Here is a 26,323-nt window from a genome sequence, read left to right on the forward strand (position 1 = left end):
CACGGAGGCCTCTGCTCCGAGCCCAGACTCACTGATGGGCTGCCCAAGGGCTGAACTACAAGGAAGGGGCCTAGAAGGCACGCAGACCTGGTGTCTGTTAGAGGATCCCTCCATCCTGATAGCAGAGGATGCTCACTCGACTGTCCTTCTTGCCTCTGGGAGTAAGAGCAGCCTGGCTGTGCTAGAGGCTGAGCCTGAAGCCACGTAGGGAGTGTGCTCCACAACTATGTATACTTACTGCCCTCAGCTCCGACATGGGTGGGACTGTCCCTCCAGCGGGCTCCTCAGGAGGGCTGCTGGGAGACAGCATCCTTAGAATACTTGATGGGGATGACTAAAAAGGCTTGGGACTTCCCACATGCTCACTCTGCACAGGGTGGCCCAGCCCCTGGTGATCTGCCTCACTGTCCTGGGATCTAAGTCTTTGGCTTCTACCTCCTCCACCTCCGGATCTCTTCTACCTCAGTGAAAAGACACGGGATGACTTTTCAGTACCTCTCCTTATCTTTCTTGGGTTTTGTTTTCTGTGGGGTTTGTTTGTTTGTTTGTTTAAGATAGGGGTCTCGTGTAGCTCAGGCTGACCCCAAACTTGTTTTGTAGCCCAAGATAATGTAAAACTGATTCTTCTCCTGCCTCCAGCTCCCGAGTGCTGGGATTACAGGTCATGAGGCATACACAAGGCCTGGTTAGTACAGTGCTGGAGAGCAAACCAAGGCTTCCTCGTGTGTACCTGGCTGCTAACTGAGTACTGTATTGCTAGCCTCCCTCTGATCTTTTATTTCTTCAAAATGTCTCACTCTCACTGTGGAGCCCTGCTGTCTGGCCTGGAACTCCCTCTGTAGACCATGCTATAACCTGTGGTAATCCCCCTGCTTCTGCCGCCGGAGTGCTGGGATTGCCGGAGTGTGCCACCATGCCTGATTATCTCCTTAGTCTTGAAGACTCGCCTGGAAGGACAGGGATAGAGCTGGGTGAGGGACGGTTTTCAACTTTGTTGGGGTCACAGACGCTTTACGAGTCTGCCGAAAGCTGTGGAATACCTTGCCATCAAGTATACACTGTGCTGTTGGAAATCTCAGTTTGAGGTGGCTCCTTCCCCCGGCCCAGCCATGAGCTTGGTAAGGGTTCCAGAACCCCGGGCTGAGAATTCCAGACCAGAACGTCTCTGGTGCCTCCTGCTTCCTTTCTTGTCGCCTCTCTTGCACCTTCTCTGGGGGTGCAGGTAAATCCAGTGGTGGACAGGACTGCGTTCCCCACGGCTGTGTGTCTGTCTGGTTTCCTCCTCCCAGTGCTATCACCCAGTGACTTTAGTATCCTGCACGCCTGGCTTGTTCTTGAACATCAGAGGCATAAGGAAAAACGACACTGCCGACAGCCTCCCTCAGAAGGGCTCCAAGAAGGAGGCCAGCCTCGCCCCCTGCAAGCCCGTGTCCGCAAGGCACTACAGTTCTGTCCCTGACCTGAGGAGTTCAAATCCCAACTGCCTGGGGACAGAGTTCCGCAAGTCCAATTCCAAAGTCAAGGAAGTGAAGTCAGCCTTTGCGATGAACGTCATCAGCAACACCGCCGCGGTAAGGAGAGAGCTGTGCTCTGGGAGGGAGTGCTAAGAGGCTTGCTTTCTGGGCCTTGCTCCATCCTAACTTGTAGCTCTTTGAGTACCCACTCATGCTACCGGAGTCTGTTTCTCTGGTTGTGAAGCCAGCTTGGCAGGATGGCGTTCCTGCTGGGAAGGTAAGCATGGGACGTCTCTGAGGAGACTGTCCTCCACCTTTTTTCCATACGCAGGTTGCTGTTCATTCTCACGGTTCTAGAAACTCAAGTGTGGGCGGGGCCAGGTTCCGTCTGAAGTTTCCGGAGAAAGGAAGTTCATCACTTCCTGATGGCTGCTGGCAAGCCTTGGTCAGTGACAACACTGATGGCCGATGCTGTCACATGACCGCTCCCTATATTTCTTCCACATACATTTCCATTTTTTTTTTTTTTTTAGGCAGGGTCTCGCTATGTAGCCCTGGCTGGCCTGGAACTCCTTTTGTAGACCAGGCTGGTCGAAAATTCTAGAGAACCACCTGTCTCTGCCTCCTAAGTGCTAGGATTAAAGGCGTGTGCCGCCACACCTACCGATACACTTAGTTTTATGAGCTGGGCGAGGGGAAGTGAGTCTGGAGTCCCAGCTCTCCAGAAGGCGGCTGAAGCAGGAGGGTTGCTCAAGCTCCAGAACTGAGGGCCAATCTGTTTCGTCTTAAATGCTTATTTTATTTTTTGTGTATGTGTGTGTGCCTGAATGTATGCATTTGCACCGCTTGAATATAGCGCCAGCAGGTCAGAAGAGAGCAATAGATCCCCTGGAACTGGAGTTACAGGAAGTTGTGAGCCGCCATGTGGGTGCTGGGAACTGAACCTGGGTCTTCTGCAAAAGCAGCCAGTGCTCTTAACTGCTGAGTCATCTCTCCAGGCCCCAGTCTATCCATATATATATATATATATATATATATATATATCTGCTGAATGTTTTCCTGTGTCCTGCCTGGCATTTGGTCAGGATAAATCTCTCTCACCCACCAGTCCCACAGCTGCTCAGACCCAAGTAAACACACAGAGGCTTATATTAGTTATAACTGCATAGCCATGGCTCAAACCTTTTGCTAGCTAGTTTTTATATCTTAAATTAGCCATCACTATTAGTCTATGTATCACCACATGTTCCGTGGCTTTTCCTGCATCCCATTGCATGTTGCTCCTTGTGCAGCTCGCTGGCATCCCCACCCCCACCCCCACCTTCTTCCTGTCTCTCTCTTTGAATTTCCTGCTGGCCTCTAAGCTGCCTTGCCATAGGCCTAACAGCTTTTTTTTTTAATCAACCAATCAGAGGAACACATATTCGAAGTGTACAGAAAGACATTCCCCATCACTTCCCCTTTTCTGTCTAAACAAAAGGAAAGTTTTAACTTTAGCCTATTAAAATTACATATAACAAAAGTTATCAAACAAGAATTACAGTTACAATATCTAGTCTATTTGTATTTTGTAAAATTAAAGAAAATATTCTATCATCTATCCTATATTTGTGAGTCTAAAGTTTCATATCTACCTTATCTCTTATCATAACCAAGGAAAACCATAATTATAACTATCTAGTCTTCAACTACATCAAAGACCTCAGAAGGATATAATACTACCTAAGTAAACAGGAAGAGCATTGTAAGCAACTTCCAAAAATCTAGAATGACAGAGACAGTTGGCTGTCTGGACAGTCACCCAAAGTTCTTCTGCAATGTTGGGGCATCCATTTTTCAGCCTACAGGCCTAGAGTCTCTCAGCTGCTTCTCTCTGTGTCCTGTAGAATACCTGGCAGTTTCCTCTGCAAAGCAGGAACCTGAAGGACCATCTCACCTTGTAAAGTTCAGTGGTCACCTTTCCATGGATCCTGCATGTCCAGTCGACACAACATTTTATCAAACAGTCCAGGCAAGAACAGTTTCTTGCCCAAATGGCTCTTTTTGCCAAGAAGATAAACTCCATATGGAATGTCTTCAGTGCCCATATTTCTCTTTGAAGTAAATCAATGCTGCCAGGAAAAGACGTGTCTCACTTCTTGTCTCTCTCTTTTAATTTCCTGCCTGCTTCTAAGCTGCCTTGCCATAGGCCAAACATCTTTATTTATCAACCAATCAGAGCAACGCATATTCGCAGTGTACAGAAAGACATTCCCCCATCAATATACAGCCAGGTGGTGGTGGCACATGCCTATAATTCCAGTGCTCAAAAGACAGAAGTGAGGGTTGGGGATTTAACTCAGTGGTAGAGGCCCTGGGTTCAGTCCTCAGTTCCGGGGGGGGGGGGGGCACAAAAAAAAGCTCTGGTGCCCTCTTCTGGTATGCAGGCATACATACAGGCAGAACACTGCATACATAATAAATAAATAAATATTTTGCCAGGCGGTGGTGGTGCACGCCTGTAATCCCAGCACTCGGGAGGCAGAGGCAGGTGGATCTCTGTGAGCTCGAGGCAAGCCTGGTCTACAGAGCTAGTCCAGGATAGGCTCCAAAGCTACAGAGAAACCCTGTCTCGAAAAACCAAAAAAAAAAAAAAAAGAAGAGAACAGATTTCTGAATTTGAGGCCAGCCTGGCCTACAGAGCAAGTTCCAGAGCTGCCAGGGCTACCCATAGAGACCCTGTCTCAAAAACCAAAAGAATATGTGTGTGTGTGTGTGTATAAATATCCACAATACAGAACAAGTATGTAAGTATGTAATCTTTATATAGTCCTCCATCCATGTTCATCGGTTCTACATCCACAGTTTCAATGATCAGCAGATCAAAAAAAAGTTTCAAAAAAGTTACATCGTTACCAAACATATAGACTTTATTTTTTAAATGCGTATGCACGTGTGTGTGTGTGTGTGTGTGTGTGTGTGTGTGTGACTGTGACTGTGAGTGTGCACTCCAGATAACAACCTTGAGTGTCACTCAGCAGGTGCCATCCACCTTGTTTATTTGGAACAGGAACTCTTATTGGCTTGGAACTCACCAAGTAGACTAGGCTAGCTGGCCCACATGCTCCAGAATCCTTCTGTCTGTGTCTCCTGTGAAGATTACAAACACAAGCTTTTTAAAAACAAAACAAGGGTTTGGAGAGATGGCTCAGCGGTTAAGAGCACTGGCTGCTCTTCCAGAGGTCCTGAGTTCAATTCCCAGCAACCACATGGTGGCTCCCAACCATCTGTAATGAGATCTGGTGCCCTCTTCTGGCCTGCAGGCATACATACTGTATACATAATAAGTAAATCTTTAAAAAAATAAAATAAAAACAAGCCAGGCGGTGGTAGCACACACCTTTAATCACAGCACTCCAGAGGCAGGCAGAGTTTGAGGCCAGCCTGGTCTACCTAGTCTACAGAGCTAGTTCTGGGACATCCAGGGCTACAATCTCTCTCTCTCTCTCTCTCTCTCTCTCTCTCTCTCTCTCTCTCTCTCTCTCTCTCTCTCTCTCCTCTCTCTCTCCCCCCCTCTTTCCCTCCCTCCCTCGGCATTTGTTTTTGAGGCAGGGTTTTGCTTGGCTCTGGCTGGCCTCTCCCTCGGGGCGCCTCCTGCCTCTGTGTCCTGGATGCTCTTACTGAGTATAGGTGTGCGCCGCCAGGCCCACATCAGCATGCAGACTTTTCCCCTTGACGTCATTCCCTAAACAGTACAGAGTGACAGCTATTCATTTCCATTGTATTAGACATTAAATCTGTCTAGAGGTGATTAAATAAATTGTATGAGAGGCAGGTGTGGTGGCACACACCTGTCATCCCAGTATTAGAAAGGTGGAGACAGGGAGATCGGTGATTCAAAGGCATCCTTGGCTACATACCGCTCAGCCTGAGATCCACAAGACTTTGTCTCAAACAACAAAAAACCCCACAATGACGACGAAGGACTATTTGGCTGAAATGTGTAGGTGACGCATGAGCACTACATTCATTTTATATAACAGACTTGATGGTCCTTGGGTTTTGGTGTCCTTGGGATGGAGTGAGTGTCCCTGGACCAGTCCTCATTAGACACCAAGTGACAACTGCGTTTACAAGTCTTTTCCCACTACAGAACCAAGCTGAAGAAACAGCAGCAGTGAAATACCTGAGAGGATATTCAGCTGTCCAGTGTCTAGTTTTGATTTTTAGAAAACTTTAAACCGGGTGTGGTGGTGGATGTCTTTAATCCCAGCACTTGGGAGCCAGAGGCAGGTGGATCTCTGTGGATTCAAGGCCAGCCTGGTCTATAGAGTGAGTTCTAGGCGAGACAGGGCTATATAGTGAGACCCTGTCTCAAAAGCAACAACAAAAAATTTATACTCAAATCGCTTAAACCTAGAGGCAGACAGAGAGAAAGAATGGGGCTCCATGACGTTGGGTTTGGCAGAGATTGTGGGGTACAGTGGCAAAAACAACGTTAGACAAGCAAGACTTCGTCAAACTCAGAATCTCTCAGGAAGGCAACAATGAGGAGAGCGGAAAGCTGACCTGCAGGTGGAATCGCTCTGCAAACCATGCCTCTGATAATGGTTCTTTCCTCAGCTCTGGCTGCGGTAACCAAGCACCTTTGAGAGCTGTTAAGATGGCTCTGCAGGGGGCTGGAAAGATGGCTCAGTGGTTAAGAGCACTGACTGCTCTTCCAGAGGACCTGAGTTCAATTCCCAGCACCCACAGGCAGCTCACAGCTTTCTGTAACTCTTGTTCCAGGGGATCTGACTCCCTCACATAGGCATACATCTAGGCAAAACACCAATGTACATATAATAAAAATAAATAAATTATGGAGATATTGTATGCTAATGGAATAATGTTTGAGACATCCTAGAGCCAACTTTCTGTTTTGTTTTTTTGTTTTTGATTTTTGGTTTTTTGAGACAGAGTTTCCTCTGTGTAGTTTTGGTGCCTGTCTTGGATCTCGTTCTGAAGACTAAGCTGGCCTCGAACTCACAGAGATCCACCTGCCTCTGCCTCCTGAGTGCTGGGATTAAAGGCATCTGCCACCACACCCTGCCCAGAGTCAACTTTTTTTTAAGATTAATTTTTAAAAATTGTATGCATATGTGTATGTGCTTGTTTGCATGTGCACCGTGTGAGTCAGCTATGCACAGAGACCAGAAGAGGTCATTAGATCTTCTGGACCTGGAGCAGCCAGTGCTCTTAACCACTGGGCTGCCTCTCCAGCCCCTGAGGGTAGCTCTTAACTCACCACTCTGACCCTTTCTGCTGTCTCTTTCTAGAGGAGCTAGAAGGGAGCCCTCTGCCTCCTGCAATCTCATTCCAGGCTGTTTTCTCTTTCAGCCCTTAACATCTGTAGAAACGTCCCCAGAACCTACATCCCGGCTCTCCACCTCTCTCGAATCCCTGGCAAGCCTGAGCCTAACCAGCAGCCCTGACTGCAGCAGCCCTGAGAGTGTCCAGATGCTCTATAAGTACAAGCAGCAGCAGATCTTCCACAAGCTGACCCAGGAGAAAAGATCCAAACTTCCCACGTCTTCCAAACCCAAGAGTTTGGACCAGAAGTGGACCTTGCTAAAGAATGAAGTGAGGAGGCAGCATCTGATGTCAGAGATCATGCAGAAGGTTCAGATGAAGAAGAAACGCTACTTGTTTCCGGCTCCCAAGTCACGTGAGTGCTGGAGTGGGCCGCAAGCTTAAGCATGACGGTCAGCTTTCTATCACTGTGACAAAATGACTCACGTCGTTAACTTCTAGAGAGAATAGGGTTTTTTTAGGCTCATGGCTTTCAGAGTTGAGTTGGTGACGAGGCAGACCTATTGCTTTCTGGACGTGAGAGCGTCTGCACAGCCGTGGCGGGGAGGCTATGGTGAACGAAACTCACTTCATGGCCAGCCACCGCAGGTTCCATTTTCTCTCAGGAACTTCAGGTGACAAAACCTTAACTTCGGGCCTCTGGGGGACATTCAACATCCAAACTCTTAGCACTGGGGCCGGGTCTGGTGGCACATGCCTGAAACTCAGCAATCAGGAGGTTGAGACAAGAGGATCATGAGTTTGCAGCTAGCCTGAGTGACACAACAAGGCACTTTCTCAAGCAGATGAATAAGGGCCAGCACCCATATTGGACAACTCACAACTGTGTAACTCCAGCACCAGGATAGCCAAAACCCTCTTCTGGCCTCCGTGTGCATCAGTACCCATGTGGTTGACATATAGATGTGTAGGCACATACACATCATAAAAACAATTAGGTTTATTTTAAATAATTTTCTTTATTGATTTTACATGTATGGGTGTTTTGTCTACATATATACCTGCATACCATGTTTGTGCCAGATGCCCTTGGGGACCAGAAAAGGGAGTTGGATTCCCTGGGATAGGTATGAGAGACAGCTGCAAGCCACTGTACGGGTGCTGGGATTTGAACCCGGGTCCTCTGGAAGAGCAACCAATGTCTTAAATGTTGGCTTATCTCTCTAGTCCCAACAAATATTTTCTTCTTTGGGACAGAGTTTCTCTGTGTAGCCTTGGCTGTCCTGGAACTCGCTCTATAGACCAGGCTGGCCCCAAACTCACAGAGATCCTCCTACCTCTGCCTCCCTAGTGCTGAGATTAAAGGCCTCTGCCACCACTGCCCAGCATTAAAATTTTTTAAAAGATAAATAAAAATGAACAAGGCTGGTAAGATGGCTCAGCAGATAAAAGGGCGTTTGCCCTTGACCCTGCTGGCCTGAAGTTGATCACTGGAACCTATGTGAAGGTGAGTGGAAAGAACTGACTCCACAAAATTGTTCTCTGACCTCCACATGTGTGTTGTGGTACACCGACCCACACATATGCACACATACACAATAATAATAAAAATTTTAATTACAAAACTAAAGGTTGGAGAGATGACGGAGCAGTTAAGACACTGCTGCTCTTGACCCGGGTTCGATTCCCAGCACCCACATGGCTGCTCACAGCTGTCTATAACTCCAGTTCCAGGGAACCTGATGCCCTCTTCTGGTCCCCATGGGCATCAGGCACACATGTGATGCACAGACAGACACATAGGCAAAACACCATATACACAAAAAATAAATAAATAAAAATAATTACCAAAAAAAATCACAAAACTAACTATGACAAGAAAATTCAAACTATAAAGCATTAGAGAAGAACCAGTTGAAAGAAGCCCCAGATTTTGGGATTCCCAGATCAAGAGAAGGGTTAGACTCTTCTCTCTGTCTCATGATGGAGACATGGCCCATGTGCTTAAAGAGTCTCTATCCCCATTGAGCAAAAGAGTTACTAGAATGCTGGCTGATATTCAACTTTCCCAGCTCTTGTTCACACGAGACCCATCGTCTGGGCCAATCTTGGGCCACAGAAACTGCGCGAAAGAAAGAGCAACGGCTGGCTGTAAACGGAAGTTCCTGTCCTGCCAGCAACTCCCCAATATTTTATTCCAAAACCACGAGCCAGGTTGGGGTCGTGGGAGCCTCGTGGGAGGTGGCCTTTGTGAGGAGTTTGTGCTGACTGATGATGCCAATGACTTTGCCTTTCCAGAAAACCCGTCCTTGTCCAAGGACTGCTGCCTCCACAGCCACGGCTTCGGCAGGAAGAAAGAGATGGATGTCTCCTCCGTCCTCCTCCTGCAGGGTTCTCACGGCCATACTGAACCTCTGAATGACCTTCTGGTAGTTGCCACTCAGGCCCGTCTGGACCCTCGGCCTAGCAGAAACCATTCTATTCCTACAAGGGACCCAGATACTACAAGGGACCCGGGTACTACAAGGGACCCGAAGCACACTGCCATTGCCTGATCTCTGGTCAGAAGGATGTGAGAGCTCAGGTAGGTGCCTGCTCTTCTTCCCTGGATAGGTTGGTGCACTGTCGGCTCCCCTCTTGATCTTTCTGGGGTGTTGAGTGTATAGGAGGGTGGACGTATTGATGAAGACCTGTAGGTAAGTCAGCAGCTGAGACTGTCCTCACATTGTGACCGTTGCTTGGCCTGTTTCTATGGTGCTGGGTCACCTCCACCACCACGAGGTGCACTTGGCATGACTGTCATCACAGGCTTGCCCTGTGATGAGAAGGGAAGAGACGGAATGACAGGGTGGAGGGACCTGGTGGGTACCGCTGTGTGGAAGGGCCAGGGGGACCATAAGGAGTGCTTTTTCAAAGCCTAGGGGCCTCTGAAGGAAGATCATGTACCAAAACCCATGAGAAGAGACTGGTGCTGCTCAGAGGTCCACCATCACCCTCACTCCTGCCACAGAAACCAGACTGTTACCAGATGTGCTGACCTGGCCCCCTGGCTACCAGCATCTCACACTGTGAAGGGCCTTGAGGAATCGTAGCCCACAGGCATGGCTGTTTGTGAAATATCTGTTCTAGAGCCCGTGAGATGGCCCAGCAGACGAAAGGGGTCTGCTGCCTAGCCCGATGGCCTGAGTTCGATCCCTGGGACCCAGGTGGTGGAAGGAGGGCACTGGCTCCTGCCAGTTGTCCTCTGACCTCCACAAACATGCCCTCCACATTAACGTAACAAAAATTTTAATGCGCATCTCAGCACAGATAGTGGCGTGTGCCTATATTCCAAGTACTTCACGGTGCTGAGGCATAAAGATCAGCTCCATGAGCAAGCGAGGATGGACGCAGCAAGACCCTCTAAAAGGAATTTTAAAACGCAGCTGGGCAGCCAGGTGTTGGTCGTGTAGACTTGTAATCCTGGCACTTGGGAAGCAAGAGGCAGGAGGATCACCACAAGTTCAAAGCCAGCTTGGTTTACATAACAAGTTTCAGCCCAGCCAGGGCTACAGAGTGAAACCCCGTTTCATAGAAAAACAGGCCTGGTAGTTTACAGCTGCGACTCATGCGTCAGGGAGGCAGGACAGATAGGGAGTTCAGGAAGTCCAAGGACTTTGAGACCAGCCCGGACTATGTGAGACTCTGTCTCAAAAAAAGAAGAAAGTGGGAGTCACAGATTCTTCTGAAAGCTTTTACTCAGGCCCAGTGAGGGGGCTTGTTTGTTTGTTTGTTTGGTTTTTTTGAGACAGGGTTTCTCTGAGTAGTCTTGGCTATCCTTGAACTCACTCTGTAGACCAGGCTACATGTGCCACCACCACCCAGCCCCAAAATTTTTTTAAAAAGAGTTCATTTTTATTATTTAGTTTTTTTAGGGCTGGAGAGGTGGCTCAGCATTTTAGAGCACTGGCTGCTCTTCCAGAGGTCCTGAGTTCAAGTCCCAGCACCCACATGGTGGCTCACAACCATCTGTAATGAGATCTGGCGCCCTCTTCTGGCAAGCAGACATACACGCAGGCAGAACACTATATACATAATAAATAAATAAATCTTTAAATTTTTTTTCAATCTTTATGTGTAGGGGTGTTTTGTCTGCATGTATGTCTGTGCACAATGTGCATGCAGCACTCCTGGAGGCCAGAAGAGGGCATCAGATCCTTTGGAACTGGGAATTACAGATAGTTATGAGCTACTATATGGGTGCTGGGAACTGAACTCAGGTCCTCTGAAAGAGTAGGTAGCCAGTGCTCTTAACTGGTGAACCATCTCTTCATGTCTCTTTTATTAATTTTAATTATGTGTATGTGTTCGTATGTGGATGTGTGCATGTGAGTACATGTGCCCATAAAGGCCAGAGGCATTGCATCCCCTAGGGTTGGAGCTATAGGCGGTAGTGAGCCATTCCATGCCCATGTGGATGCTGGAAATCAAAGTTCAGTCCTCTGGAAAAACAATGAGCACTCGTAACCACGGAGCTATCTTTCTAGCCGAAGAGAACTTTTAGTTAATCAGGTTGTCAGTATGGATGGATAGGGGTTGGAGATGCAGCTCTGATGAAGAACGCTTGCCTAGAATAATGCATGAGGACCTAAGTTCTGCCCCCAGTACCTCAGACAATAATGATGATAGAAACAATAATAAAAATCAGAAGCCACAATACACACACACACACACACACACACACACACACACACACACGCACACACACACAAGAGGGAGGGGGTTACACTGGGACAACATGATAGCCAAGTGTGGTTGGTAGCTCAACACTGCTGAGACTGAGGCAGACAGATCATCTCAGGTTAAGCCAGTCTAGGATACGGCTTTTTCTCAACAAAAGAAACAAGGAAAACAAAAGAAAAAACAATGCAAACAAAACTGTGAAGAGAGCGACGGTAAAGTCCTTCCTGCATGGACTAGAGAATCAAACTTTGCACCTTCACAGAAAAGGTTGAGCATAGCATTGTTGGTCCCCCTAACAGGTCCGTGATTCCCTGAGAACACCAACTGTCGCCACCATTGACCAGAGCCCTTCTTCCTTAGGCATCTCTTCTGTCTATCTAAAGAGTTTCTCTTGATTCTCTTTAAAGATTTATGTATTTAAGTCAGATGTGGTGGCGCACTCCTTTAACCCCAGCCCTCGGAAGGCAGAGGCAGGTGGATCTCTGTGGGTTCCAGGCCAGCTAGGGCTATGTAAGGATTTGTGTATTTTTTTAAATGTGTACAAGTGTTTTGCCTGCATTTATGTATGTGCACCATGTGCGTGTCTGGCGCTCATGGAGGCCAGAAGAGGGCATTGGGTCCCCTGGAACTGGAGTTACAGATGCTTGTGAGCTGCCGTGTGGGCGCTGGGAACGGATCAAGAGCAAGAGAGGCAGGTGCTCATAACCGCTGAGCCATCTCTTCAGTCCCTTATTTTTATTTTTAACTGTGTGTATATGTGGGGTATCTGTGTGGGGTTTGTGCCCGTGAGGGCAGTACCCTCAGAGCCAGAAGACAGTATCTGATGCCCTGGAGCCAGAGTTACAAGCGGCTGTGGGCGGATGTACAATGTGGGTGTTGGGAACCAAACTCAAGTCCTCTCTAAGAGTAGTTAGTACATGGTCTTAGCTGCTGGCCCTCGCTACTCCCTCTTCCTTCCTTCCTTCCTTCCTCCCTCCCTCCCTCCCTCCCTCCCTCCCTCCCTCCCTTCCTTCCTTCCTTCCTTTTTCTTCTCTCCTCCTCTCCTCCCTCTCCCCCCCTCCTCCCCTCAGTCTAGCTTAGTTCTTGGGAGCTTCCTGCCTCAGCCTTTCACTTCTTCAGATTATAGTGTAAGCTACCATTTCTGCTTTGAGTCAAATATTTCTGATGCCCAAGTCCCAAGAGCTATACCAACCATTTTCAGATGTCTTTTCCATCATTATTCTTGAGTCATAACTGAGGTGTAACCAATGACTCTCCAGTGAAGGCCTTTCCTCAGGAGGCCGGGAGAGCAAAGGCTGAGAGGGCTCAGAGAATATTAGGAGGGGTGGCCAGATGGCAGATCTGGCCCTCTGCTTTCAGGACAAATAATGGATTCTAAAAATTGTTCCTGGATAACGCAGACCACAATAACTGACAAATAAGAAAGCAAGTTCACAAAAGATGAGTTACAGTCATCGGACCATACAGGGTGATTAAAACATGGAGAGGCCTGCTGGAAGAAAGGGCTTTTTCATGATAACTGATGGCTGAGGGATGGGGGAGTCGCACACAGGCCATGATCAAGGCTTGGTTCAGTAAATATAATAACAATTTACTTTCCACATCACGTGGCAAATACGTACGCTATAGCTCCTGGAATCCTCGTGGCGGTATTATGAGGTTGGTAAGGCAGATGTTATTGAGCCACGATTTGTAGGTAAAGAAAATCAAGGTTTGAGGATGTCAAGTGGCTTGCCCTGCCTCACTCAAGTGGTGGACTCAGGACAGATACAGCATTTTTTTCTCCTTTACCACGCTGCTATGAACTTGAAGCCTGTCCTGACCATGAGAGAAAGGGAGTCCTGGAAGGTTCTTCCATCTGTCTGCAGAAGTCACCACAGGCTCATGGCTCTTCCTCTGGATGCACATAATATAAGGAATGGATGGGTCACTGGGGCCAGATGTGGATCTGTGTAATGGCACTGATCTCGGGGTTGTAGAACCCAGTGAGTAAGGTCGAAAGGATGATTAAAGCTTGACCAGGTGGGTGGTCTCGATGATGGTGACCATGGTGACCTTGGTTGTATGCTCTTGCTGTGGGTTAGACAAAGACACCTTTACTTTTAGTGCTATAAAAGCTGTTCTCAGTCCTCTCAGATGTTCCCTTTGCAAAAGGGGAAACCAAGGCAGAGAAATTAAGTAACTACTATCCAAAAGCATGCTGCCTCTGCCTCTTCTTTCTGCCTCTTAAAAAAAAATTAGTGTTATTATTTCAAAATTTGTTTTGGGCAAAATCACACTAGTCTCAAGCTCCCCCATCCTGCTACCTCCCCTACTCAAGTTCTGGGATTACAAGCCTGTGCCCTGACAGCCAACTCTTGGCACACAGCTTCTCTTTTGTAATTTTCTTTCTTTCTTTCTTTCTTTCTTTCTTTCTTTCTTTCTTTCTTTCTTTCTTTCTTTCTTTCTTTCTTTCTTTCTTTCTTCCTTCCTTCCTTCCTTCCTTCCTTCCTTCCTTCCTTCCTTCCTTCTTTTCTTTTCTTTTCTTTTTGATTTTTCGAGACAAGGTTTCTTTGTGTAGCCCTGGCTGGCCTAGAACTACCTCTGTAGACCAGGCTGGCCTCAAACTCAGAGATCTGCCTGCCTCTGCCTCCCAAGTACTGGGATTAAAGGCGTGTGCCACCACTGCCCTGCCATATTTTTTATTAAAATATTTTTTCATACAATATATTTTGAGCATGTTTCCCCTCCCTCAACTCCTCCCAGATCTTCCCAACCTCTCTCCCCACCCAACTTTGTTCTTTCTCTCTTTAAAAAAACAAACAAAAAACGTCAAGAAACAAGAAACAACACGCCTTTAATCCCAGTGCTCGGGAAGCAGAGTCAGGCAGATCCCTGAGTTCGAGGCCAGCTTGGTCTACAGAGTGAGTTCCAGGACAGCTAGGACTGTTACGCAGAGAAACCCTGTCTCCAAAACAAAACAAACAAGAAACAAAGCATGCCTTTAATCCCAGCACTCGGAAGGCAGAGGCAGGCGAATCTCTGTGAGTTCGAGGCCAGCCTGGTCTCCAAAGCGAGTTCCAGGAAAGGTGCAAAGATACACAAAGAAACCCTGTCTCGGAAAACAAAAACAAAAACAAAACAAAACAGCAATTTTAAAATCCTCACAAAAATGAAAATCAAAACAGAGAAAAGACCAGTAAGACAAAAAAAAGTGCCAAAACAAAGCAAAATGAAACAAAAAACAAAGCAAAATGAAACAAAAAAACAAAGCAAAATGAAACAAAAAACAAAGCAAAATGGAACGGAAAGTCCACAAAACACCGAGTTTGTCTTACGTTGACCAACTGCCTGAGCATTGAGCCTGCCAGGAGTGTGGTTGATCTACCCAGGGACAGGACACTGCATTGGAAGGCCAGCTTCTGGGTCAAGGCAGGGCCTGGTCAGGGGTGGGGCCTGGTCAGGGACGGGGCCAGGTCAGGGACGGGGCCAGGTCAGGGGTGGGGCCTGGTCAGGGGTGGGGCCTGGTCAGGGACGGGGCCAGGTCAGGGACGGGGCCAGGTCAGGGGTGGGGCCTGGTCAGGGACGGGGCCAGGTCAGGGGTGGGGCCTGGTCAGGGGTGGGGCCTGGTCAGGGACGGGGCCAGGTCAGGGACGGGGCCAGGTCAGGGGTGGGGCCTGGCCAGGGGTGGGGCCTGGTCAGGGGCGGGGCCTGGTCAGGGGCGGGGCCCGGTCAGGGGTGGGGCCTGGTCAGGGACGGGGCCAGGTCAGGGGTGGGGCCTGGTCAGGGACGGGGCCAGGTCAGGGGTGGGGCCTGGTCAGGGACGGGGCCAGGTCAGGGGTGGGGCCTGGTCAGGGGTGGGGCCTGGTCAGGGACGGGGCCAGGTCAGGGGTGGGGCCTGGTCAGGGACGGGGCCAGGTCAGGGGTGGGGCCTGGTCAGGGGTGGGGCCTGGTCAGGGACGGGGCCAGGTCAGGGGTGGGGCCTGGTCAGGGGTGGGGCCTGGTCAGGGGCGGGGCCTGGTCAGGGGCGGGGCCCGGTCAGAGTGGGGCCTGGTCAGGGTGGGGCCTGGGCAGAGGCGGGGCCTGGTCAGGGGTGGGGCCTGGTCAGGGGCGGGGCCTGGTCAGGGGCGGGGCCCGGTCAGAGTGGGGCCTGGTCAGAGTGGGGCCTGGTCAGGGGTGGGGCCTGGTCAGGGGCGGGGCCTGGTCAGAGTGGGGCCTGGTCAGGGGCGGGGCCTGATCAGGGGTGGGGCCTGGTCAGGGGCGGGGCCCGGTCAGAATGGGGCCCGGGCAGGGGGGGGGGGCCTGGTCAGGGGTGGGGCCTGGTCAGGGGCGGGGCCTGGTCAGGGGCGGGGCCTGGTCAGGGGCGGGGCCCGGTCAGAGTGGGGCCTGGTCAGGGGTGGGGCCTGGTCAGGGACGGGGCCTGGTCAGAGTGGGGCCTGGTCAGGGGTGGGGCCTGGTCAGGGACGGGGCCAGGTCAGGGGTGGGGCCTGGTCAGGGGCGGGGCCTGGTCAGGGTGGGGCCTGGTCAGGGGCGGGGCCTGGTCAGGGCGGGGCCTGTGCACACTTGCCCCTATTGGGTATACAGCTTTTTAACCACCTCCTGTACACCACCCACAGTCAGCCATCGCACCCGGGTTAATTGATCCATAGCAAGTGTCCTGGGTGGGAATGGAGCAGGTAACCAGGGTAGTAATTATACAGGTAAAATGAATTTCTGGTGACCACAGATGCGGCTCTCCTAAGCACTAGGTAGAAACGATGCCGGTGACTTTAGGGCTGGGGTGTAGCTCAGTGGCAGAACACTTGCCCTGCTTCGTCCACAGCGTCACAAAGAGAAAAAAGGGGAACTAGCTAACTTCACCATTCCAGAGGCCTTTGCAAGAGATAATCTTCTTTTTTTTTTCTTCGTCTTTTCTAGAATCAGACTGGATCTTTGCCGTTTTTCCTTTCCCACCTCTTACTCCAGGAAATGGTTTGTCTCTTCCTACAGTGTCTCCAACGTCTACAGAGTGGATTGGAAGCTTCATTTCCTCATCTAGAAATTCTGGTCTGATAACTACGTCTCACTGGCACCTTTGAGGACAGAGGCCTTCCGTGCCGTCCCCGTCAGTACAGTGCTGCAGGAATATGGGACCAGGACTTCTAGGGACCCAGTGCTGCCCCCTCAGACAGTTGTCTCAGCTGTGATGCTTCTCTGACTCCCTCACAGGATGGCCATTGTCATCCAGAACACTCACCCAGGATAAGCAACTTGAGGTAGGAGTGAGGGGAGGACTCCTGATTTCCAGGGGTCCAGAGCCTCATTCCACCTGCTGGCCTGTGTTCCTCCGCCCTTCTCTCTAAAGAAAGAGGAGGCAGAGTTGGGACTAAGCGTGGTGGCATTCTGAGTCTTGACACCTCCGTTCCCAGACTGCCTCCTGCTGCTATCCCCCTCAGTCTTGCTGGCAAAGACAGGTAATATGAAAGTACGTAGCCTGCAGGTGTTCTTCCATTGCCCTGCAGAAATTATATGTCTTCCCTCATGTGTACATTAATAAAATAATTGCCATGCTCAATACTGGGAAAGAGCCTGGTCCCGATGGGAGGAGGGGTGGTAGTTCCCCTTCGCTGATCTATTGAACATGCCAGGAGCTTTGGGAGACTTTCTTGGGATGGATGGTCCACAGGAAGCCCTGCCCCTTTTGTTAGGATCGAAGAGCCTGAAATGACCTTGTCTGGGGCAAGTTGGTACCTCTCCTTCTGCCCAGGAGAGTAGCCAGGCTCCAGGTATGACGTCTCATCCTGCCTGCCAGCTCATTCCCTGCTGTGATGAAATTCCAGAATGGGATGTAAGGCCCTTGTCTCCTTTGCTCTTCTGGAGTTGGATTCTGGGGGACGGAGGGGGTCTTTGTAGAGGAAGTATGGGAAGGTAGAAGTGAGGTCTAAAGGTGAGTACCACTTCACAATGTTTGTGGGAATGGATGTCCCACCTCAGCAATGTCCGGAGCATTGAACCCCACAGTCCTCTCCAAGGAAAAGACCTGAATTATCCAAGGTATTGAAGCCTGTTAATAAGATAAAGCCAGGCTTGTTTTCCCTAACAGACATTTCGGTACCAGCATCCTTGCTTCTAGAGGCACAGCCAGCTTCACACAGACATCTGGACTCAGTGTAGTCACTCAGGGCCCCGTACACAGAAGGACTCTGCCCGTGGTGTGCTGCTCTGTGTCCCCGTCTTGAAATGTGGAGTGATTTCTGGACAGTGAGCCTTGTGTTGACATCTTGCTCTTTGGCCATCCCTGTTACTTAGCATGATCTGCCTAGCATGCTGAAACGCTCTGTGGTCTCCAGCAAGAAGGAAATCCTCAGGCTGTCTTCCTGGCTCCGCCCATCCATAGGCTGTGGAAAGGAACTGTCGGCTAAATGCTGATGGGGGTGAGGGAAGATGGGGACAGAGGACGCCTTGCTCCTGTGGAGTGTGCAATAGAACGCTGTGAGTTCACAGATGGAGCCCGAGTTAGGCACCAGTATCTGTGGATGAGAAGTGAACACTATCTCATCCACCTGGTGGCCAAGTCCACGTCGATTCAAGGTGTCAGAAAAGGATAAAGACGATTTTAAACAACGGGTATGGGTTGTGGACTTCAGTATAGAAAGAAGCCTAGGAGAAAACAACAGCCCTGAAGATAATACATAGGTAAGGTCTAGTGTGATTTGGTTGAATTAGCAAGGAATGTTGGGAGATGAAGATGGAAAGGCAGTTTGAGAGACCACACTGGGGGCCCCAGGGGCCCTTCACCCCTTTCCACATTACTGCTTCCCTCACGATAGTGAATTGTTGGTGTGCCTGGATTGCAGGATGCTTCACATGTTTGACTCCTTGCTTTTGTTGTTGTTGTTTTTCAAGACAGGGTTTCTTTGTGTAGCTTTGGAGCCTGTCCTGGATCTCACTCTGTAGCCCAGGCAGGCCTTGAACTCACAGAGATCCGTCTGCCTCTGCCTCCTGAGTGCTGGGATTAAAAGCGTGCGCCACCACCGCCCAGATTACTCCCTGTTTTTGCCTGCATGTATGTCTGTGTACCTAGTGCCTGTGGCAGCTGAAGGGGGCCTTGAATCCCCTGGAACTGTATTTACAGATGGTTGTGAACCACCACATGGGTAGTAGAAATCTAACTGAGGTCCTCTGGAAGGGCAGCCAGTGCTCTTAACCACTGAACCATCTCTCCAGCCCCTTACTCCTTGCTTTTAAACCAAAGTAACAAGGACTCGATAGGAATTCGAAAATGTTTGCTCAACGAATTATGAAAAGGATCTAAAATGTTATCCTGGGAACTGTTAACCCAGAGTGTAGTGGAGACCTTCGAAGGGTTCGAATGGGAGAGAGGTTTTAGTTAGTGTTAGAGGATGTATCTAGTACTGGGAGAAGGGCGGATTGGAGGGGAAGAGGCCCGAGGAGGAAGGTGATGGAAGCTTCACGGGGTTTACAAGACCTAAAAGGTTGATGACTGACTGTGGGGAGTGGTGGTGGTGGGGGGAGCAGAGGGACCTCAGAGAAGCTGCCAAAAAAGGAAGTGGCGAGTGTCAGCGAGCTGACACAGCAGCGGGGTGGATGGAAGGAAAAAGAAAGGAAATGACGAGAAGACTGGAGCAAAGTCCCCTGAGAAAAGCCAGGGTGACTTGGAGGACATGGCGCCTCATCTGCTTCAGAAAGCATTTGAATGCGTCTCTGTCTTCTGGCGACCCCGACAGAGAAGGTCCACCCAAGCACGAAAGTGATGTCCCTGAAGACCGAGTTGTTAAAATTAGCCATCCTGGGGACTGCAGGGCTGGCTCGGTGGAAAAGGCACTTGCCAGCACCGTTGACGATCTGAGTCCAGTCCCCTGAGTCCATCTGGTAGGAGACAACTGACCCCTGTAGGGAGTCCTCTGATGGCCACATATGGCTGTGGCATGCATGCCCACACACATATACTCACACATACATATAGACTCACATATCTACCCACACAGACACAAGTGTAGAGGCTTGAGAGGTGCTCAATGGTTGAGAGGACTTGCTGATCTTGGAGAAGAGCTGGATTAGGTTCCCAGCACCCATATGTCAGTTCACAATCATCTGTGAATCGAGTTCCAGGACATCCAGCGACCTCTTCTGTCCTCAGGCATGGTGTGTGTCATACACATACACACATACACAAAACACTAACAAAAGTAAAAAATTCTCCGGGTAAGGCTGGAGTTGTCTCGAGTCCGTGTTAGAGCAGCTCCTTAACATGCACGGAGCCCTGGGTTCAAGCCTCAGTGTCACACATGGAAAAGGACCTGGACAGGTCATGTGTATTGCTGCTTGGACTGAATGAGTCAGCTTGGTTGAGAGAGAAGTTTATTTGAACTTTAAAAGCTGTCCTAGGAGCTGGGGAGATGGGAGGGTAAAGGTGCTTGCTGTACAAGAATGAGGACCTGGGTTTGAATTCTCCAGATCCACACACACAAAAAACCAGGCATGCCTGCTCTATAAGCCCAACTTTCAGAAGGCAGAGTCATGAAGACCCTAGGAGCTGATAGGTCATGAACTCACATGTATAACACACACACACACACACACACACCTAACACACACACACAAGCTGATCAGCCATGAACTCACATGTATAACACTAACACACACACACACACATACACACACACACACCTAACACACACACACAAGCTGATCAGCCATGAACTCACATGTATAACACACACACACACACACACACACACACACACACACACATGAGCTGATCGGCCATGAACTCACATGTATAACACTAACATACACACACATGTATAACACTAACACACATAACACACACACGTTAAATATTGCTCTATGGGAGTTGTGGGTCCTTGGTATGAGTGGAGCCCTGGGCTCATTCCCAGCTCATCAACAATAAACCTTCCCGGAGGGTTCTGATGCATGACCAGTTTTAGGAATCATTTGGCTCCCTCCAGCCCTGGATGGGCCCTAGTCACTTCAGGCTGGGTGGCTCTTGTTAACCTTAAAAGGCTGAGTGCTGATTCCATTTTTCCCTCCACCCTGGTAGGGAGTATAAGCCAGGCAGCCTGGCGGCTGTTCCAGGCCCCCTCCCACCCAAGCTGGATGATTACCCGAGCCAAATGTAATCATTTCACAACCCTTGTCTTTACAGCTGCCATGTACTTAACTTAATTACAGCACACAGTGGTATTTCAACTCGAGGAATCTAAAAAAGCAATAAAATGGCTTTTGTAAATTGTTGGGAAGGCAATGAAGACCTTGAAGCTGCAATTTACTAAGCATCGCTTTCAATTATTTTGCTTTCTCCAGCCATGACTCTCCCATTATTAACTAGCAGCCTGGGAAAGCCAGAGGCAGTGTGTCATGTGGAGGGTATTTCCTATCTCTTGTGAGCACACTGTGTGCTCTGGAGGTGGCTAGAGCCTCTAGGAGTGGCCTTGGAGCGGGAGGGGATGAGATTATTATTACTGTGAGTACAAGTTCTTCCCATCTGGTCAGGCACCTGCTAATCATGCTTCGCCACCCTGCTACAAAAACACGCGTTCTGACTGGTCCAGCGCAGCCTTCTGTGGGAGTCTCTCTTGCCTCCTTGCCCCTCAATATGCCTCCAATATTGACTCCTGCCCCCAGAAAAATATAAAGACATGATGTAAAGCAAAGCCTTCCCACATCTTTTTGGGCTTTTCCTGGCTTGCTTCCTGATGCCTTTGGGGCAGCTATTTTAAAGGCTGGGCTGTGGGCACAGCACCCTTCTTTTGAAAACCTAGCAGTCTTGGGGTGGTGATGGTCCAATAGGACCCATCCATCTGAGAAAGGGGCAGATGCACCAGGAAATGGGCAGCAACCTGGAGACAGATTTCACTCTCCTGGAGCTAGTGTTAGGTAGCATGATTATCAGGAGCAGAGCACCAGCTGCCCCAGCAGCCAGGCCAGCGGCATAGCAAACACCAGAATCCTGTTGGCAAAGCCAGCAAGACCATTACAACGTGGCCAAAGCAAACAGGGGCCGAGACAGGCTTGCTGCAACGGGCTCTCATTTCCCCTTGGATGTGGCAGAGGAAGAGAATGAACCAGCTAAGCTCACATGTCAGAACACCCAGTAGCCACAGGGATGCTTGCCTGCACCGTTCCCCAGGGCCTCGGGCCCAAGCTAGATTCCCATACCCTACTTTTGGTTGAACTCCAGATGGAAGAAAGGCTACTGAATATAAAAGTGGTTCAGATTGCCTGGTGTGTAGCTGAAATTTTTTAGTCCTGTTTGGCCCCCATGGCCCGTGGTCAGGACAAATCTCACTCACCCATCAGTCCTGCAGCTGCTTGGATCCAAGTAAACACACAGAGGCTTGTATTAAAACTGCTCGGCCATTAGCTCAGGCTAACTATTGACTAGCTCTTACACTTAAATTAACCCATAATTCTTGTTCATGTTTAGCCACGTGGCTTGGTACCTTTTCTCAGTTCTGCCTTCATATCTTGCTTTCTCTGTATCTGTTGGTGACTCCTGACTCAGCCTTCCTCTTCCCAGAATTCTCCTCTCTGCTTATCTCGCCTATACTATACTTCCTGTCTGGCTACTGGCCAATCAGCATTTTATTTATCAACCAAATCAGAGCAACACACATTCACAGCATACGGAGCGATATCCACAACACTTGTGCCCTTCCCAGCCATCCTGGGAGCTTTTTATTCTTCCCATGCTATAGAGGTGGAAACTGAGGCTGAGGCCAGCAAGATCACAGAGCCAGGTCTTCAGTCAGGCTTCTGACTCAGGGGGTGCATTGCAGTTCATTTCTCCCTCACTCCACCCATCTCTCCACTCCAGATTTCATGTCAGTTCTCATAGTCCCTTCAGACAGAGCCCCCACATTCTAAGAGGCAGCTTGCATTCCTTTTTTCTCTCTTCCCATTTAGTAGCTGAGAAGTAAACATACAAAGGGAGCAGTTACGTAGCTTTTTACAGCAAGCAGCCAATTGATACCCCATTTTGTCTCCCACACCCATCAACACAAACAGAATCCTGGGGAGGAAAAATATGCTTTCCTATGTTTATTTGCATATTTCTGCAGTATTTTCCTGCATTTAAACGTGAAAGATCTGAATCATGACCAGTGGAGCTTGAGACGTCATTTGATTCTGTTTGGGCAGAGTCTGAGTGGGTCCCTCGTGGCCTGCAGCCCCTTTGACGTCCCTGGGGTCCAATGTACCTACGAAAAGTTGCCTGGTTGGAAATGTCGGTTTCTTGGAGAGAAGCACAGTGGCTAGATTCATATCTAGTGAGCGGCTGCTTCCCACAGAAAGGAGAGGTGTCAGGGCTGGAGAGATGGGGCGGTGGTTAAGAGCACTGGCTGCTCTTCAAAGGACCCAGGTTCAATTTCCAGTACCCACACGGCAGCTCACAACTGTCTATAACTCCAGTTCTAGGGGATCTGACACCCTCACACAGGTATACATGCAGGCAAAACACCAGTGCACATAAAATAAATCTATATATATATATAAAGAAAAGGTATTGTTCCTTCTGGGTCTTCGTTTTCTTAGATTTTCTGATTATTTGCTTCTAGAGAAATGGCCAGAAAATGGCCTTCTCATAAGAAGCCCTGGACCGAGGACTGTGTGGGTGGATTTGTGGTTGGATAGGGTCTCTTTTTCCCATCTCTGTAGGGGAGCATTGGGGGTAGTTTGCTGCGGTCCCTGTTCAGGAGAGGGAGGCCTGTGAGGGGCTGGACGTCCTGTTAGGGAAGGATTGCCAAGGGAAGGCTCCTTCAGACGACTTTCCTCGGTTGTGATTTTTACCGCACCGCTTCGTCCTCACCTAAGCCTAGATTGCTGCTGCCAGCGACCACGCAGGGCCTAGATCTGGGCAGCAGCTGTTTCTCAACGCTATCAGCAGCCTGCGGAGTCCCTGGCGGGCCTCTGACTCCGCTCCCAACGCCCAGCGTAGCGAGCGCAGCCCTAGACGGCTCCCAGCAAAGCCAGGCCTTCGCCCCAGCGGGGTGGGAGGAGGATCCTCCCCAGACGGGAAAGAGAGCTTAGTTTCGAAGGGAAATACTCAGGGCTGGGACGGATCCAAACTGTTGCCAAACCGTTTCCTCTCTCGTCTCTGCTTGCTTTGCCCTAGCAAAGCCTCCCAGAGCACGAATTGATCTCCTCAACGCTCGCCTTCAAGCCCTGTGCCCTACAAGCGCCTAATGAACCGGGGGATACCGCACAGGAATAAACCAGTGTGCGGCGGCGGCGGCAAGAATGGATTTGACCGTGACTCCAGGCCCCACTGGGACCTGCCCCGCAAACGCAAATGGGTCGTTTGAATTGCCCTGCACGCACAGAGTTGTTTTTCACTCAGGGGAACAGGCTGCACGTTCCAGCTCCAGCGCGGTCACCTCACCTCTGCCATGGCTCCCATTGGAGTCTTCACACAGTTACTCTGATTTTACAGAGTAGAAAATTTCCCAACCAAACCAACCGAGAGCTCCAAGGGAGATCTTCTGATGACCCAAACTCAGAAAGGCCCGAGTTTTCTTCCACGTTGCTCCTTTGAATTTTTCATCTGCAGGGTTACTGAGGGTCTTGAAGCCAGGCTGCTGGCTGGCGGGTTTCTGCCCCTTCCCTGCGCCTGGCTTCAGTCCGCTGCAGCTCAAAGCAGCTGAACCTTTCGTCCGACGTGCAGAGCTACAGCCGGAACAGCATCGCAAAGCGAATGCAGCCCGCTCGCTCCTTTTCTTTGGCTCAGGGGCCGTGTGGAAAGGAGTCTTCTCAGCCCCTCCAATCGCTCCCCTTTCATTCTTGCCTGCCCCTTGTTTGGAATTCGGTGGCGAGCAAGCCGCCTTGGCTTCTGGGGATCCCATGCAGTCGAACCTTGGCAAAGTCAGGGAGAAAGCTGAGACACGCGGCGTGCTTTTTTTGAGTCAGTAAGTTCTGGGCTGGGCTGTGTGCTAAGCACCTCACCGAACTAAATGACTTGCGTCCCGCATGGACACTGAAATTGTGCGTACAAAAGAAGTTATGGCGAGGGAGATGAGATGCTTGCTGGGGCCTGAAACTGGGCAAGAAGCAAGCGAGCTCCATGATGGGCCTGGTTTGGCCTCACAGCTTCTTCCTGATGCTGGACCAGGGAGAGGAAATGGAGTTGTTCCGACCTCCACCTTCTCCACCACTGGGAACAGCCACAGCCACCCTTTACCTCTGAATTTCCTGAGTCCCTTTCTAAGAGTCAGGGTGCCCACTCTTGTTCCCGGGAAAGCTGACCATTCCTGTCCTTAGTCCTCCACAGAAGCTCTTGGGGGTGATTCTCAAGAAATGACACCGGGAATCTTCCCTTCCTGCTTCTCTCATCCGCTGGACCTCCTCACTGTTCTTTGTCTAATTTGTGAGGTTCCTGTGAACCATTCTGTAGCTGGGGACAGACAACCACCCACCCGACAGCTCTATTTTCTGCTTCCGTCTGCATGAAAGGCCACTGAGAATATAGAGAACTTCTAGTTCTCCTCCTCCTTAGAACCCAGATCTTTCCTTCCCTCCTTCTCCTTGGCACCCCCCTGGACTTTCTTGTCCCACCAGTTTCCGAAGTCTAGAGGATGTTTACCCTGTAGAGAGAGGCCCGGATGGCTGAGGTCACAAGCCTGATTCTCGGCTGGGAGACACCCGAGCCCAGCCTGCACCCAGCTCTGCGGTGGAGACTGGGGACGGAGGTCTGGAAACCCCACCCTGCTGGGCCAAGAAATGTCCTGTGCTCGCCCCTCTCCCCACTCAGCGAGCTTACAACCACAGGCCTTTCCTCCCAAAGGCGGCCCGCTAACGAGCCTCCAGGGGGATCCTGAACTTTCCTCATACCCCACTGAGGCCCCGTCACCCGGTGCCCAGGACTAAGGCTCGGACTTGATAGGAGAGGTGTCCCAGAATGTACTCCACCCCACAGTTAGTTCTCTTTCCGCGTGAACCTGCCTAGAGCATTCCCTGCCCCCAAGAGAAGAGAGTTCCCTCACCCATCCCTTCTGCCCTCCCAACCTGAGCCAGGTCTCTTTCACTCTGAGGAGGAGCCCGGGGCAGAAGGAATCCGGAGAACTAGCTGTCGTAGGCGAGACCCGGCACTTCAGGGTTGTTTAGAAGTGAACTTGCGGATGGAGGCAAGGGGAGACTCGGCCCGGCTTCCTGTATTGTTTTGCAGGGCACCCTCCCCCATCTTCAGGACCCGGAAAGTGTTAATCATTCACCAGCCACCTCTTCCCTTTCCTTTCACCTGCGAGCTCCAAAAAGACACATCCCCAGACCCAAGTCTCAGGACTGTCGCCCACGGGGTCAGTGGGGGTGGCAGGGCAGCCCCTCCTCACCTGTACAGCCCCAACCCCGGCAGGCGTCTGCCTCCGCGCGCGTCGCCTCGGCCGCCGCCTGACCCCAGCGGCGCTGATAAGCCCCCAGACGGCCAAACATCGTTAATTTCTTTGCCTTTCTAGGCTGCTCTGCCTGTCCTTTCTCCGACCCCTGGGCCGAGGGGACCGAACGGGATGTGTCTACCTCCCCAGTCTGCCGGCCTCCCAGCACAGCACCTCGGGCTCCGGTCTGGGAATAAACTTTCTCTGTCATCCACGTCCCCTCTCGCCCTCCTCTCCCCGTCACAACAGGCTTTGCCCACGTGGATGCAGCCTCAGGAGAGAGAGCTCCAGGAAACAGTAAAAACTAAAAGAGAGAAAGGGGAAATTGATGTCAGAGAATGTCAACAATGATTTTCAGAAAATGAGCTTAAAAGCCTTCTCAGCCCATCCCTGAGTCGGGTCCGGTAGGGGATTGGGCTGTCCACTCAGAATGAACACCCAAATTCCATTTTCGATTTCGTGTATTTCTTTCTTTCTTTCTTTCTTTCTTTCTTTCTTTCTTTCTTTCTT

The 26,323-nt window shown here is 50.2% G+C and overlaps 1 protein-coding gene and 1 long non-coding RNA gene across 7 annotated transcripts in view; one reads left to right on the top strand and one right to left on the bottom strand.

Annotated features, from left to right (window-relative positions):
- Ttll6 (tubulin tyrosine ligase like 6) overlaps positions 1–16,990 on the top strand; it is a 42,163-nt gene extending 25,173 nt beyond the window's left edge. For 2 of the 6 annotated variants that reach the window (XM_076543217.1, XM_076543216.1), the window contains exons 13-17: positions 1,290–1,571; positions 1,786–1,899; positions 6,813–7,140; positions 9,024–9,309; positions 16,416–16,990. In XM_076543217.1, the coding sequence (XP_076399332.1) occupies positions 1,290–1,571; positions 1,786–1,899; positions 6,813–7,140; positions 9,024–9,280 (981 nt within the window). In that variant the 3' untranslated portion in view covers positions 9,281–9,309; positions 16,416–16,990. Of the gene's footprint in view, positions 1–1,289; positions 1,572–1,785; positions 1,900–6,812; positions 7,141–9,023; positions 9,310–16,343 lie in introns of all 6 variants that reach the window. The other 4 variants (XM_076543218.1, XM_076543219.1, XM_076543221.1 and 1 more) reach the window with 2 other exon arrangements.
- A 5,106-nt stretch (positions 16,991–22,096) lies between these two features.
- LOC143267000 (uncharacterized) lies at positions 22,097–26,064 on the bottom strand. Its single transcript, XR_013041878.1, has 2 exons — positions 25,772–26,064; positions 22,097–22,358 (listed from the first exon to the last, which is right to left on the bottom strand). It is a non-coding gene; the product is annotated as an uncharacterized LOC143267000 (long non-coding RNA).
- Positions 26,065–26,323: the final 259 nt, after the last annotated feature.

This window comes from Peromyscus maniculatus, chromosome 8, assembly GCF_049852395.1.
Source record: "Peromyscus maniculatus bairdii isolate BWxNUB_F1_BW_parent chromosome 8, HU_Pman_BW_mat_3.1, whole genome shotgun sequence".
Taxonomy (NCBI): domain Eukaryota; kingdom Metazoa; phylum Chordata; class Mammalia; order Rodentia; family Cricetidae; genus Peromyscus; species Peromyscus maniculatus.